The sequence below is a fragment of the Microcaecilia unicolor genome, chromosome 3 (genome assembly GCF_901765095.1).
Source record: "Microcaecilia unicolor chromosome 3, aMicUni1.1, whole genome shotgun sequence".
NCBI lineage: Eukaryota > Metazoa > Chordata > Amphibia > Gymnophiona > Siphonopidae > Microcaecilia > Microcaecilia unicolor.
The window spans coordinates 5,102,744-5,117,534 of NC_044033.1; the positions used below are offsets into that span (position 1 = coordinate 5,102,744).

General features: G+C 42.1%; 1 protein-coding gene and 1 long non-coding RNA gene across 7 annotated transcripts in view; one reads left to right on the top strand and one right to left on the bottom strand.

Annotated features, from left to right (window-relative positions):
• The window catches only part of LIN9 (lin-9 DREAM MuvB core complex component), a 239,744-nt gene that overhangs the window by 65,373 nt on the left and 159,580 nt on the right, over positions 1-14,791 (bottom strand). For all 6 annotated transcript variants that reach the window (XM_030195724.1, XM_030195723.1, XM_030195727.1 and 3 more), the window contains one exon: positions 2,146-2,265. In XM_030195724.1, coding sequence (XP_030051584.1) covers positions 2,146-2,265 — 120 coding nt within the window. The remainder of the gene's footprint in view (positions 1-2,145; positions 2,266-14,791) is intronic.
• Positions 586-8,918, top strand: LOC115465320. Its single transcript, XR_003941393.1, has 3 exons — positions 586-725; positions 1,980-1,982; positions 8,909-8,918. It is a non-coding gene; the product is annotated as an uncharacterized LOC115465320 (long non-coding RNA).

The following is a 14,791-nucleotide window of genomic DNA, read 5'->3' on the forward strand; positions in this document are numbered from 1 at the left end:
CATAGAAAAGAAAATAAGATGATACCTTTTTTATTGGACTAACAATACATTTTTTGATTAGCTTTTGAAGGTAGCCCTTCTTCGTCAGATCAGAAATAAGCAAATTTTGATAAGTAACAGCATATATAAGTGAAACATCAAAGTATTTCAGTGACAGTCTGAAGGGATGAGGTAGGGGTGGGCTAGGTGAGAAAGCTCTCAACAGAGACCCATAAAGAAGTGAATGGCACACATCCTTGCAATATATCCAGCTGCAAACTATACCAAAACATTTCACAAGACCCCACAATCATTCACAAAGGAAAAATATTCAACATAAAGGAATCCTTCACATGCTCATCTTCCAATGTAGTATATTATTATTATTATTACATTATGTCATCCAATGTAAAAAATGTGAAGGGTGCTATATTGGAGAAACAAGCCAGGTGCTGAAGAAGAGATTTAATTTACATAAACATCATATGAAAAATGCCAGTGCCAACCAGGATGTTACCTCTTTGGGACAGCACTTTACAAAGCCAGAATACTGGACCTATGATTTTATGGCGTCCCAGCTCTCCTCTGGCGCAGCAACTTCCTGTTTCCGGCAAGGAGGGAGGGATTGGGAAGTTGTGTCATACGGGACAGGGCACCGGAGAAGGCAAGCTGTGGGATTTTTGGTTGCTTGTATAGATTAAACTTGGGTGAGTTTGGACAAGCAGAAGGACTGTTTTTATATAGATGTATTTATATGTTTTTATTAATAGACCCCTGAGGCAGGCGCCTTTTGGGCGCCGAAACACGGCCCGTGTCGGGTCTTTGGCTAATAAAGTACTCCTGTTGTCCCATTCTTGAAGGCCCAGTGTTGCTTTTTTCTTTTGAGAATACTAAAAGGAAACTTTAAAACAATACAGGAATGCAAGACCTTTGAAGTCAAAATGATTAAATATTTTGACAACCACCAGACAGGACTTAACAAAGATCTGGGTTTTCTAGCCCATTATAAACCATTTCACTGCTTTGTCACCCTCTGATCACCATGCATATCTCCCTGTCCCCCATCCTCTCAGCCCTCTCTCTCACCTAGCCCACCCCTCCCTCATCCTTTCAGACTGTCAGTGAAATACTTTGATGTTTCACTTATATACGCTGTTACTTATCAAAATTTGCTTATTTCTGATCTGACGAAGAAGGGCTACCTTCGAAAGCTAATCTAAAATGTATTGTTAGTCCAATAAAAAAGGTATCATCTTATTTTCTTTTTTATGTTTTATTTTATTCTATTTCTATTGATTACCCATCTCATTAAAATCCCCTCCCACCAAAAGAGGGACCCCATCAAAACTCTGGAGGTGATAAAGAAGCTGCCTATAAGACTTTACTATAATTATTAGGTGCGTAAACATTACAAAGGAGCAAAGGCTGGCGTTCAATAGTTAAGTAACTATCAAAAATTTACAAGCATCATCATGAATAATTTTATGGGTTGTGACATGAATCCCTTTCCTAATTAGTATGACGACACCCGCCTTTTTGTCCTGAGCTTGAGACTCAAAATAAGAACCAACCCACCAACGACAAAGCTTCTGGTGCTCCTTAGCATCCAGTTGTGTTTCCTGAAGGAGGGCAAAGGACACCTTCTGTTGGTTTTGAGGAAATACTGCAAACATTCCAGGACACTACACTGAAGGGCATTATGTGACAGCACTGAACAAGTGGTACAGAAAGCTGAAAAACACTAACAGAGCGATAGGGGTATCCCAGCCAGTATCTCCACCATTGCAAATACTCCCATGTGACAGTCCAGGATTCCCTGCCTACCTCCACCCTCCCATCCCTCACAATAAGATACCCACCCTCCCTTCCTCCTGCCCTCTCCTAAAGGTAGCCATAAGGTGCGCAACTTCCGTGTGCCCTGTTTATAAAAGTAAAAAGAAAAATATACAGACACCAAGACCTCCCCTCCAAGGAAAACATCACAGACATCAAAAGCATAGTTTGTGAAAACTTAAAGCGGCAGAACCCCCCCCCCCCCCCCCCAATACATCTCAAACAAATATATGTGTTAATCTACACACTGTTTCACCAAGAGGCGTCTTTCTAGTTATATAATCAGAATGCTACTGCAACACATTAGTTTGATTTATGTTCAGCACTACTTACTGTAATGGGTGACTGGGTAGTAGGTGTGTAATGCAACCGTGGGGGTGTCATGAGGTATCTGGAAGGCCGCTGTTTTTGTCCAAAGGCAGAAATGGGCATCGTTTCATGAGGCTCATTACTCTGCTCAGAAAGAAAAAGCAGATGCTTATACACTGAATCACACAGCTCTGTAAGAAGGGACACAAGCTAAGCGATAATTTAATGGGGATCACAGATATAGACAGAAAACCTCTCCTTAGGCCAGGGGTCCTCCTGTGTTCAGTGGTAAGATGTGAAACACTTTTTTATAATCTGTGAAGTGCCACTTTGTGCTTTTTTTTTTTTGTAAAGTATTTTTATTAAGTGAAAAAAAGCTCAAATTACATACAAGAATAGCCAACTTTGTTCATTTGCTTCATATAGCGTTACAGATTCTTGATTGCTGCTGAATGCTCAACTAGCTGGATTCTCTATTCTAATACATTATACCACTACCGCTGCCCCCCCCCTCCCTGGCTGGGCTGACCTCCATTTATATATGGCTGCCACATTTTCAAAAAGAAGTCCGTTTTACCCCTTCTCGATGCAGTTAGTTTTGACATCTGGTACAAGTATCCCACTTTGCGGAATACCGTGCTCATGTCTGGCAGACTCGGCTGTTTCCAGGTTCTTGCTATTGCTATCTTTGCCGCCACCATATATTGTGTCGCCAATTTATGATGAATCATTTTAATCCCTGTGGGTGGAAAATGCAGTAGGCAGTGCTCTATCTTACATGGATATACCCATTGCAGTACCGTATTGACCTGGGCCATCACTTCTTTCCAGAATTTCTGCACCTTAGGGCACTCCCAGAATTTGTGTATGAATTCTGCTCTTTGCCCCACACTCCCCCATACATACGTTGCAGTCTATCCGGTGTATAGTACCACCAATAGTATATCTTAAACCCATTCTCCCTCGTGGATTGCGCTAAAGATGGTTTAAATAGTAGTGTATAACATTTCTCCCATTGTTGTTGTGTGTATGTTGATTGCAAAGTGTCCTCCCACCTGCTGGTATAGATTCTCTGTGGGTTCCCCCTCTGAATTAGGGCCTGGTAAATCCGTGTTACACTGCCTCTTCCCCCTCCTTTTCTTAATGCGCCTTCTAGCTTTGTTTCTTCTAATTCAAGCTCCTCCCTAGCGCATGTCCGTATATAATGCCTGACGCTACAGTAAAAGACTTGATCTCTAGGGGGCTTTTCTTTTCTTACATGAATTGTCAGTTACAGTTGCCATGATAGTGGTTTTGATGTTCTTCCCTATAAATACATTTTCACAGACCACTGATTAAACTTCTGCCAATTAAGACATATTCAGCAGAGCACCACCCTGGCTGCCATAAGGAACTTCAGGGGATTTGAAATCTCAAATTAAATAAATGGGCAAAACCCCCATATTATAAATTAAAGTTAAAATTGCTCTAAATGAGGTCAGAAAGCTCATTTCAATGCTATTTGGCTCCTTGAGCATAAAACCTGTTAATATTAATACAAGATCAAAAATGCAAGTTTATTATGCAGCCTTCCTGGCATTCACAACATCAGAAACCTGCATCAAAAGATGATTTGTTTTAAACTTTCCTCCAAAGCAAGTGCACATTCTCTTGAAGTGATTTTTGTGCTATTGGAATCAATGACAATCTACAGCACAGCAGATGAAAAATAAGCAGTGTCTTTGGCTGAGAAATAGCTGTGCATCGCCTTCTGTGTACAGAACGGTAGCCTTGTCAATTTTTGTTTTGAGTTGGCAGCTGTCTCCGTTTCTAAGCGTGTTCAAAATGTATACTGTGGTATAATATCTTCAATCAGCCACAACTCAGCATTTAACAAACTGATAAAGACAATAAAGGGGTTTATTTTAGAACCCTTATTCACAAATTCTAGCATTTGTACACAGAAACATCTATGTGTAAATGGTGATTTTAGAACGGGTTCAATTTACATGTTGGGCAAAGTTGGGGCATGGCCTGGACAAAAATCTACGCACGCATTGCCCATTTCATAAAGTGAATGCTCGTGTATGACCTAGTGTTTCCACATCAGCTCCCTGGCTAGGTACAGATTTTTAAAAAGTGCTCATTTCAACCAGCTTGTTGTTACAAGAGGCATTCAGGGAGTCATCCTCCTCAATCCCCTATTTCCACTTCCAAACTGAAAGAAACTCTGGCGGTCACAATCTTTATTCATTAGCAGCATTTATATGTATAGGTTTGCAAAATGGATCACATATATGTATAAATTAAAAAAAAAAAAAAAAGACACCTTCCACCTTTAAGTGTGTTAGCACTTGTACATGTAAGGTGCCAAGTTTCATCCACTGATTTTTCCCATGTGTAGATTTATGAAAAAACCACCAAACGTTACTCACCTGTAGCGGATGTTCTCTGAAGGCAGCCGGATACATAGTCCCACTTATGGGTGATGCCATCCGATAGAGCCCCACGAGGAAAACTCTAGAACATTTTAGAGTTCAACACGCATGCGCACCTTCCTGCCCACCACTGTCATGTGGGACCTAGCTAGTTGAGTCTCTAGCTAACAGAATTCAGTTCCAAAGGGCAGGAGGGAGGATATGTTTCCTGCTGTCCTTGGAGAACACCTGCTAAAGGTTACTAATTTTATTTTCTTTGCGAACAAGCAGGGTATCCTCTCACATGTGGGACTCCCAGCTATAAACTGCCTTCACCCCAAAAAAGGTAATAAAACTGGCAGCCTTGCAACTGGCAAGGGTAAGGAATGTAGCGAGTATAACTAGGGGTGGGCAATTAACACGTTAATAAAGCTATTACAATTTTAATGCAGATTGTAAATTTTAATGCCACCCGATTTACATTTTTTTTTTTTTTAACACTGACCTGACCCCCTTCTCCCTGCGTTTACCTCTGATGTTTTTTTCTCCTTCCTCGATGTGCCCTCAAGCTCCTTCTCTCTCTCTGCACAGTGATCGGGCTCTGCAGATACTCGAGCTGCATGGTGCAGAAGTTGGGGAAGTCTCGCAGGACTTGAAACCGTGAGACTTCCCCCAACTTCTTGCACCGTGCAGCTCAAGTATCTGCAGAGCACAATCGCTGTGCAGGGGGAGAGAAGGCGTTTGAGGTAGCGTTGCAACGAATGGCTGGAGGGGGTACAAAAGAGAGGATGGGTAAAGGCTGGGGAGGGAGGGCATGAGAGAGGCTGAGTGAGGCTGGGGAGGGGGGGCATAAGAGACAAGACAGACTTGGAGAGGTGGTAACAGAGAAGCTGATGGGGCACTCAGTCAATGGTGACAGGTGAAACAAAGAGGGTGAGAGAGATGATTGTGTTCAGTAGGAGAGAGCCAGTAGGAAAGGATGAAAGAAATGCCACTTTGTGCTGCTAATTTCAGTTTAGTATTACATGTTGTTAGAAACTATTTCAAAATGCATGTCACGATTAAGCACGATTAATCATGCAATTAAAATTTTTAGGCACACACATATAACCTTATGAACCTTACCTATTTTTGGGGGTTCAAAGACAGCCTGAAACAGAAACAACTTGACCTAGGGGGATGGAGTTGGGATTCTAAACCTTAAGTTCTGGATACATGTCTGAACAAAGTGACTCATGTTGGGAATCCTGTTCCAAACAATGTCATGTGAATATGTGGGGCTAAAAAACCATGTTTTAGTTTGGCAAACTTCTTCTACTGAAGTTGACATCAAGTGGGCCATGGATGCCGCCATAGCTTTAACATTATGAGCTGTGACATGCTCCTTTAGAATCAGCCCAACCTGGGAATAAGTGAAAGAAATGCCGTCTGCTAGGCAAATTTAAAAAAAGATGGCATCCCCATCCTGCTTGTGTTAAAAGAAATAAAAAGCTGGATGAACTTTCTATGAGCTTTAGTTGCTTCAGATAGAAGACCACAGCTCTCTCACCATCCAAAGTGTGCAGTGTACTTTCATCTTTATGGGCAGGAGGTTTTGAGAAAAAAAAAAGTTGGTGGACTAGTTGACTAGCTAAGATGAACTCTGACACCACCTTAGGAGGAAGGAACTTAGGATGAGTGCCCAGTCCATTTTACTGTTGAAAAATGTTGTGTAATGTGGATCACTATGTGCTGAAATAACCAGATCAGGTACTTCAGGTGACAGGTATTCAGTGGCTTAAAGTAAGCTTTCATCAACTGGGTTAGGACAACATTAATAATGTTCCACAACACTGCAGGAGGCTAGATGGGAAGTTTCAGTAGAAACAAGAACAGCAATAGCAATACTGGATCAGATCAATGGTCCATCTAACCTAGTATCCTGCTTCCAACAGTTGCCAAACTAAGTCACAAGTACCTGGAAGAAATCCAATTAATAGCAACATTCCATGCTGCCAATCCCGGGGCAAGCAGTGGCTTCCCTCATATCTATCTCAATAACAGACTATGGATGTTTCCTCCAGGAACCTGTACAAACTTTTTTTTAAACCCAGATACGCTAACTGCTGTTACTACATCATCCGGCAAAAAGTTCCAGAGTTTAACTATTTGTCGAGTGAAAAATTACATCCTCATATTTGCTTTAAATGTGTTTCCATGTAATTTCGAGTGTCCCCTGGTCTTTGTACTTTTTGAAAGATGGAACAATAGATTAATTTTTACTTGTTTTACATCACTAGGGATTTTTTTTTGTAGACTTCAGTCATATCACCCACTCAGCCATCTCTTTTTCTTGCCTTAACCTCTTTAGCCTTTCCTCATAGGAGGAGTTCAATCCCCTTTATCATTTTAGTCACTCTTTTTGAACCTTTTCTAATTTCACTATATCTTTTTTGAGATATGACGACCAAGGTCCATGTAAAGCGAACTAAAGACTGAACAGATATATGTTTACCTTCTACCTGGTGATGATGGGAGCCAATTGCACGAAGATGAACCCTTATGAAGATGGTCTTAAGACTAGATTCTGAGAGATGTAGAAAGTATTCAAGTGTTTTTTGTGTATTGCAGGAAAGGATCTAGGGCCTCACCCTCACAACAGATGGCAAACCTCTTCCAACCTCCTAGTGGAAACTTCTGGAAACCATTGCAACTCGAGAGACAATATCAGGCAAGTTGAGGGAATCCACTACTATTTTTTTAACATCCAAGTCATGAGGGCTAGGGATTGAAGGTCAGGTTGCAGTAGGGACATCTGATACCAAGTAATCAGTGTTGGAAAACATTCTAGTCTTCATGGATCTCTTGAGGAAAGCATATCTGCTTTGGCTAATAGGGGGTAATAAGAATCATGGTTCCTCAATCCTGTTTGAGTTTCAGAAGAGTTTTTGCTATGAGAAGTATTGGAAGGATATAGGTACAGAAGTCCCTTCCCCAAATAAATGAGGAAGGCATCTGAAAATAGTCTAAAGCAGAACTAAAGGACTTTCTTCTTGTACTGAATGGTGAAAAGGTTTATTGAGGGGGGTATCCCACTCTCAAAAGATCTTCTAGGCTATGCTTTCATCCAGAGACTGCCCATGAGGTTGTAAAATCTGACTCAGTCTGTCCTCCAAACAGTTGTCTTTTTCTGCTAGATATATGGCACTGAGGGACATTCCTTGTGAGATGGCATGCTTTTACATTCTGACTGGTTCCTGACACAGGAGGTATGAATCTGTCCCTCTATGGTTGTAGATGAAATATAGTGCAAACTGATTGACTTTCTATTGAATAATTTGATAACTGATCTCTGAAAGCCTTACAGTATTTAAGATCTCTCTTGGCTCCAGAAAGTGTTCTTCCCAAGCAGACCACATGAGCTTCCTATCCCAGGCTAGACACATCCATCATTAGGACCTTCTGATTTTGAGGAATTTGTAAGGGAATTCTTTTGCCAGATTGGACTGAACTATCCATCAGGTCAGCGAACTCCAGAGTGGAGTTGCAACAGATGATGTCCTGAAGGTTTCCAGTGGCTTGTGACCACTTGGTGGACAAGATCTATTGAGCTTGCCTCAATTTAGGTATGTTGTGAGAGTTACATGAACTATGGAGGCCAAGCTTATTACTATGCAGATGACATTCTGTTAATTCACACCACAGACTCCTTGTCACCTATAATTACTCCTTTTCAGCTGGGCCTGGAGAAAGTAGTTTCCCGGCTTAGAGAGAACCATCTGGTAATTCATCTGCCACTAGGGGGAGAGTTAGGAAACCCTGTGTGTAGGAGCTCATCATTAGTCTAATGCTTAACTCAGCTGGTATGGGTGTGGGGGAAGCTAATGGAAGGAGAATGATTGGTTGTGAGAGCAGAAGCCAGGGATTGATTAGGCAGATGGGAAGGAGTCCCAGGGAAGAGAAGCAGAGGGAGAGAAGCAGTTGCAGGCTGAAAACCCTTTGGTAAGAGATGTCCCTAAAGTACTGAAGCAGGCTGAAATCCCTTGGGTGTGAGGAAGTCCCAAAAGTATTTGCAGGCTGAAAATCCTTGGGAGGTCCCTAAAGTATTGAATTTACCAGTGAAGCTGATGCAGGGTGAAATCCCTTGGGTATGAGGAGTCCCTAAAGTATTGAACTCTCCTGAAGGTAAAGAGAGTAGAAGGTAGAAACTGCTGCTTTGGGATTTAACTGTAATGATGAATTGAATGAACTGCTTCTATTTGGAATTCAACTATTGTTTATTGTGCACTGGATAAAGAGCCCAGACTGGAGTTGACTGTGAGCCTGTATTGGAATCCTGGTATGTGCTGATAGCCTACTGCTTAAAGGGGACTATTTGCCACACACTTTCAGGTGGCTTATACGTGCTTAAGATTGAAGGTGAATGTTGCTGTTGGAACTGTGTATCAGGTCTACTAGAAACCTGCATGGAATAAAGTCCTTAAGATTGAAGTTGCTGGTGGACATTTATTTCTTGACTGTACCGGGAGCCTGTGGCTGGAGGAGATTGTTCTATCCTTGACTGCACTTAGAAGTACCTGGCTACAATATGTAAGTATTATTCTAGATAAAAACCTAGCCTTTACCCAACTAATTTCTGCATTAAAATCCTGCTTTTTTGCACTACAACAATTTCACAGCATATGCTCATTCCTAAATGAGAACTCTCAGATGTCTTTTGTATATTCCCTTCTCTTATCTAGATTGCATTATTGTAATGTAATATACTCCAGTGTTCCTCAATCATTTCTCAAAAGACTTCAATCTATACAAAACACTGTATATGGATTATGGCCCATGCATCTAAATTTGATTACATAATTTGGAGTGCAGAAGTGGCAGAGTGGCCTAATGGTTAGTGCAGTAGACTTTAATCCCAGCATCCTGGGTTTGATTCCCACTGCAGCACCCTGTGACCCTGGGTCCCTTAACTCTCCATTGCCTCAAGTACAAAAACCAAAATTGTGAGCCCTCTAGGGACAGAGATAGTACTTGCTTATAAATGGATTGTAAGCCACATTGAGCCTGAACTCTGTCTGGGATAATATGGGATACAAATGTCATAATAAATACAAATAAATAAACTCCGTTGTTCATTCACCATCACTGGCTGCCTACAGAATTCCGAATCCGCTTTGTTTTGACTCACAAGAAGCTCTGAGAAGAGGACATTTTTCTGGGTTAGTGAACATTTTTTCTACTCTGTGCTAAGATTGGGCTTTAAAAGAGGTAAGGTAGGTTTATTGATATAGACAGAATTTAAAAAAGCAAACCATTAACTATTCTCTCTACCCTTTTACCTATAGTTTCTAAAACTTGGACCACAGCATACCACATTAACAGATAGCCTTTAGAAAGCACAGCAAAGCCTAGTTCAGTCTTTAAATTCTCTTGGAACTGATGCAAGGCCAAATGACAGCATGCAATACTGAAGTGGTGTTTCTCTTCTACAAATCTTGGATAATTCATATGACTTGGATGCATCTGTATGTGAGTATAAGCATCCTTCAAGTCTAGAGAGTATAACCAATCCACCCCCCCCCCTTTTTTTTTCCAATAAAAAAGGGAATGAGGGTGCCTAAAGAAACCATCCTGAACTTTTCTTTACCCAGATACTTGTTCAGGGCCCTCAGATTACAATGGGACAAAATTCCCCCACCTTTTTTGTGACCAGAAAGTATTTGGCAGATTGATAGGTCACATGGTCTTTATCTGCCTTCATTTTTCTATGCAATAAAATCCCTTCTCTTTTTCCTGTGATGGAATGGGCTCAACCACATTGGCCCATAAGCGGGAAGAGTTCCTTGGTAAGTAATTTTTGATGTTTATAACTTAAAACTTTGATGTTCTCAATGGGCAATTTGGAGGAATGTTCTCTAATTACAGAGAGTAACCTTCCAGAGAAAGTTTTAGAACCCACCAATCTGAGGATGTAAGGAGTTATCTTGCTGCAAAAAATTTCAGCTTTCCTCTTTCCAGAAGGTTGTCCAGAATGACTATAGTCCCTGGTTTTGACTGTAGAGCTGGTTGGAGCCTTCTGTCTTGTGTGAATGCAATGGCCATGAGCTATTTGGGAGGAGAATACCTATGCCCATTAGTGTAGGTCTTCTTTGCCCTGCACTGGTCTTGCAATCCAGAGGTGGCCAGTTCAAACCCCAATGCTGCTCCTTGTGATCTTGGGCAAGTCACTTAACCCTCCATTGCCTCACGTACAAACTTAGATTGTGCGCCCTCCTGGGACAGAGAACTATCCAGTGTACCTGAATGTAACTCACCTTGAGCTACTACTGAAAAAGGTGTGAGCAAAATCTAAATAATAAAATAAAAATAATAAAAATGTGAAACTCCACAGAAGAGGAGACCCGAGTTACAAGTGGGCCTACAGAGGGTCTTAAGAGTGTCCGAGTGCTGCTTGATGAGGGTAGCAGCCTTCTGCACCTCATCTACGAAGAAATTCTCTCTGCGGCACAGCATGTCAGCACAGCATGCCTGACTTGAGGTTTGAGATCCACAGACATACAATTCTGCAGGTACCAATTCCCACTGCAGATGCTCTCAATGTCATATCAAAAATATCATAAGTTGCATGGACCATATATTTTCCACACTCCTTTCCCTTGGCTACTAGCTCATGGAGAACAGTGGCTTTCTCCTGAGGAAGTATGTTAAACTGTGCGCAAATGTTCTGCAAGTACATACATGTTCATGAAGAGCTAGTAGGATGTTATGTCTTCGTCTATTATATTACACTGGCCTGTGTTGCTTGGGACCTACCAAAAAGCTTGACCTAGAAACAAGAAAGAGTTGGTATCTGCACCTTCAAGAAGTTAAGAACCAAACCTTGCTCCAAACCTCTTTGCAAAACTCCAAAATGTCCAGGACAAATCAATTGCCATTGTGAGAGGTTTTTACCTGCACACCAGCATTTGAAAACACGACAAACACGAACATATTCCAGGAAAGTAGACTACCTCCAAGGTGGGTGGAAACCACCGAGACTGAGTATCCTTTTTTTCCTTAGATGCAACCTACTACTACTTAACATTTCTAGAGCGCTACTAGGGTTACGCAGCGCTGTACAATTTAACAAAGAGAGAAAGTCCCTGCTCAAAGAGCTTACAATCTAATAGACAAGTGAACGGTCGGTCCGATAGGGGCAGTCAAACCTCACAAGGGCCAGATCATAAGTCAAAAGGGATCAGGATCCTCCATTTCCACTGGCCCAGGGGATCTTTCAACCAGGTGGACAAGATCCATATACCAGGGATGGCATGCCAGTCCAAAGCAACCTGCAACACTAGAAATGGATGGTTGGCTAGTTTCTGGAGAATTTGACTTATCAAGGGCCAAAGAGGGAAACAGAGTGGCTCTCATTGGAGCCAGGGCTGTACTAGTACACTGATCTCTTCGAGTTGGGCTCCTTTCTCCTGCTGAAGAACCATGGTCACTTGGCATTCTCCTCAGTCTCCATCAGATCGACGCAGGGAGGCCCTCCAGCAATCTGATGCTGAAATCCTGCAGGGGAGAGCTCCCACTCTCCAGGGTCCAACACTTTCTGGCTTAGAAAGTTGGCTTGCATACTCTCTGCTCCAGCAATATGAACTGCCAAGAGGCCTGCTAAATGAACCTTGGATCAGCCGCAAATCAGGCTGCTTTCCAGGCCACCATCACGCTTTCTTGATATATGTCACAGCCATGGCATTGTCTGACATCACTCTGACCGCCTTGCCTTGGATGAGGGGGAGAAACTCTGTCATTACTAAGTAAATGGCTAATGTCTCAAGTACAGAGTTGCATGGGGACAGGAATCTAAACCACCCCCACAGAATCTAACCTGTCCTCACCCGTCCCCGCCGCAAGTAATCTCCTCCATCCCAGCTCTCAGCCTGCCCAGCCCTTGCCATGCCGCAGTCACCTTGACCCCCCCAAAAGAAAACCAGATTCTACAAGCAGTAAAAATTTGAGTAAAAGTAACATAAATCATTTTTTCTGTACTCTGCTAAGACAGCAGAAGTACTGATTAGCAGGACCCAAAGAAGTCCAAAACAAGTAAAGTCAGAAACAACACAGTTTATACTTAATTGTTCAACTGCCCTTAGGATTGTTTGAAAAGCAAAACCATGTGCATGTAAGGACTGGATAAATGAATTAAAGCAAAGTTTAAAGCAAATGCCCTTTGGAGGAGTGGAGGAGTGGCCTAGTGGTTAGGGTGGTGGACTTTGGTCCTGGGGAACTGAGTTCGATTCCCACTTCAGGCACAGGCAGCTCCTTGTGACTGGGCAAGTCACTTAACCCTCCATTGCCCCATGTAAGCTGCATTGAACCTGCCATGAGAGTGGGAAAGCGCGGGGTACAAACGTAACAAAAAAAAAAATATGTAACACTTGGTAGTAATAATGAAACAGTGATAAAATATTCACATAGCAAGCAGCCTGGGGCAACAGATTTATTTTCCACTGAACATAATTAACTTTGCATAAACTTGGCTGATAATAGTGTGCTGAACTGGACAATGTTGGCACATTTAGACTGACGCTGGACAGAATAATAATACAAACTTTATTTATAACCCACTATATCTATATAAGTCTAAGTGGGGAACAAATCACATACAAAATATAAAAGGACAGAATAAAAATGATTTCTTTGCTCAACAAACTATACAAAAATTGCTATGTTACTCTAAAAACAAAACATACAGCAGATTAAAATTTACATGGTATTAAAATAATATCATACATCAGATGAACCAAAAGCCTGAAAAAAATGAGTTTTCAATGCTTTTTTAAACGGGTCTGTATTTTGTATTGAACTTCTGCATAAAGGAAACCAATCCCTCATTATTCAATATATCTCTGTGAAATAGTAGGAATAAAAAAAGGCAAGTGCATTTTTATAATATACCACTGCAATCCACAAAACAAAAGGAGCAAATTCCCATATGTTATCTTTTTCTTTTAATACAGGCACAGGAAAAAAAAAAAGATTTTAAATGCACCCAGGTTTCAACCTAATTCATGTCTAATGTGGGATATAAATGTAATAAGTAAATAAATAAATGAATGTTGAACACCTGATTCTCATATCATCATGTCTGTTTTAGTGGCCTATTACCAGGAGAAAAAAAAATCTCTGCACGAATATAACAGTGCTAGGGTGTCCCTTTAATCAACTCCTCCAAATGACACACTGATTACAATTTATAAACAAATTACTACTCTACCTATGAAAAGTTATTCTGTTATTATACTTCCTCTGTGTATCCTGCACAAGTTGGTATGTGTGAAAATATAAGTGAGATTAAATAAAAATGCTACCAACCATAAAGAACGTGGATACAGCAGCTCATAGGTATGTTTGCTTTGTTTTCCGTGTACGGCGATGACGGCTGTGTGAGGAAGGGGAAACAGACTAGCCTTACTGGCTTCAACTCCCTCCCTCCCAACAACACACACCACCACCATCCATCCACCTCTCCTCCAGCCCTGGATGTCATCCCTGTATGCTTGCTTCTGGGCGGAAAAGGTTCCCACGCTTTCCTGCCCGCTGCCGCTGATCCTCTTGCCGCCGCTTGTTTAAAATGGCCACTGAGGCTGCCGCTTGAAGTCTCGGCAGCCATTTTAAACAAACGGCAGCAGAGAGAGGATCAGCGGCAAACAAGCCACTAGACCACCAGGATAATCTTGAGGTATGTGCGGGGAAGGAAAGCAAAGCTTTGTTAGTTTTACAGTTCTGCACCTGGGTCCATCCATGCAGGATCCCCGTGGGCCTCGGTCCATCTCCACGGGATTCTGTGGTCCTGGAGGGGATCCCCACAGTATCCACAGGATTCCCACTATTGCCATTCCCGTGCAGCTCTCTAGTCTCAAGATGGTTGATGGGCCAGCCGGCCTTTGCTAGAGACCACTGCCCTTGTGTGATCCTGCTCATACAGTGTGCTCTCCACCCCTGTAGGTTTGCATGCATGGTTACAAGCCACTCGAGTGGGTCTAAGGGAATCCCTTGAGAAGGTGGCGAGGGTCATCCCACCGACAGGCTTCAGTGCAGAGTCTGAAAGAAGAAGCCACACATCAAACTTCCATAGTTTGCCCTGCTGCCGGTCCCGGCCCCTTCTCTCTACTGTGGGTGGCCTGCCTTTGAGGAAACAGGAAACTACACTAGAGAGGCGGGGCTGGACTGGCGGCAGGGTAAACTATGGGAGTTGCTGCCACCACCTTGTTTTGACAAACAAGAAAAGGATGGAGAAGGTAATTTTG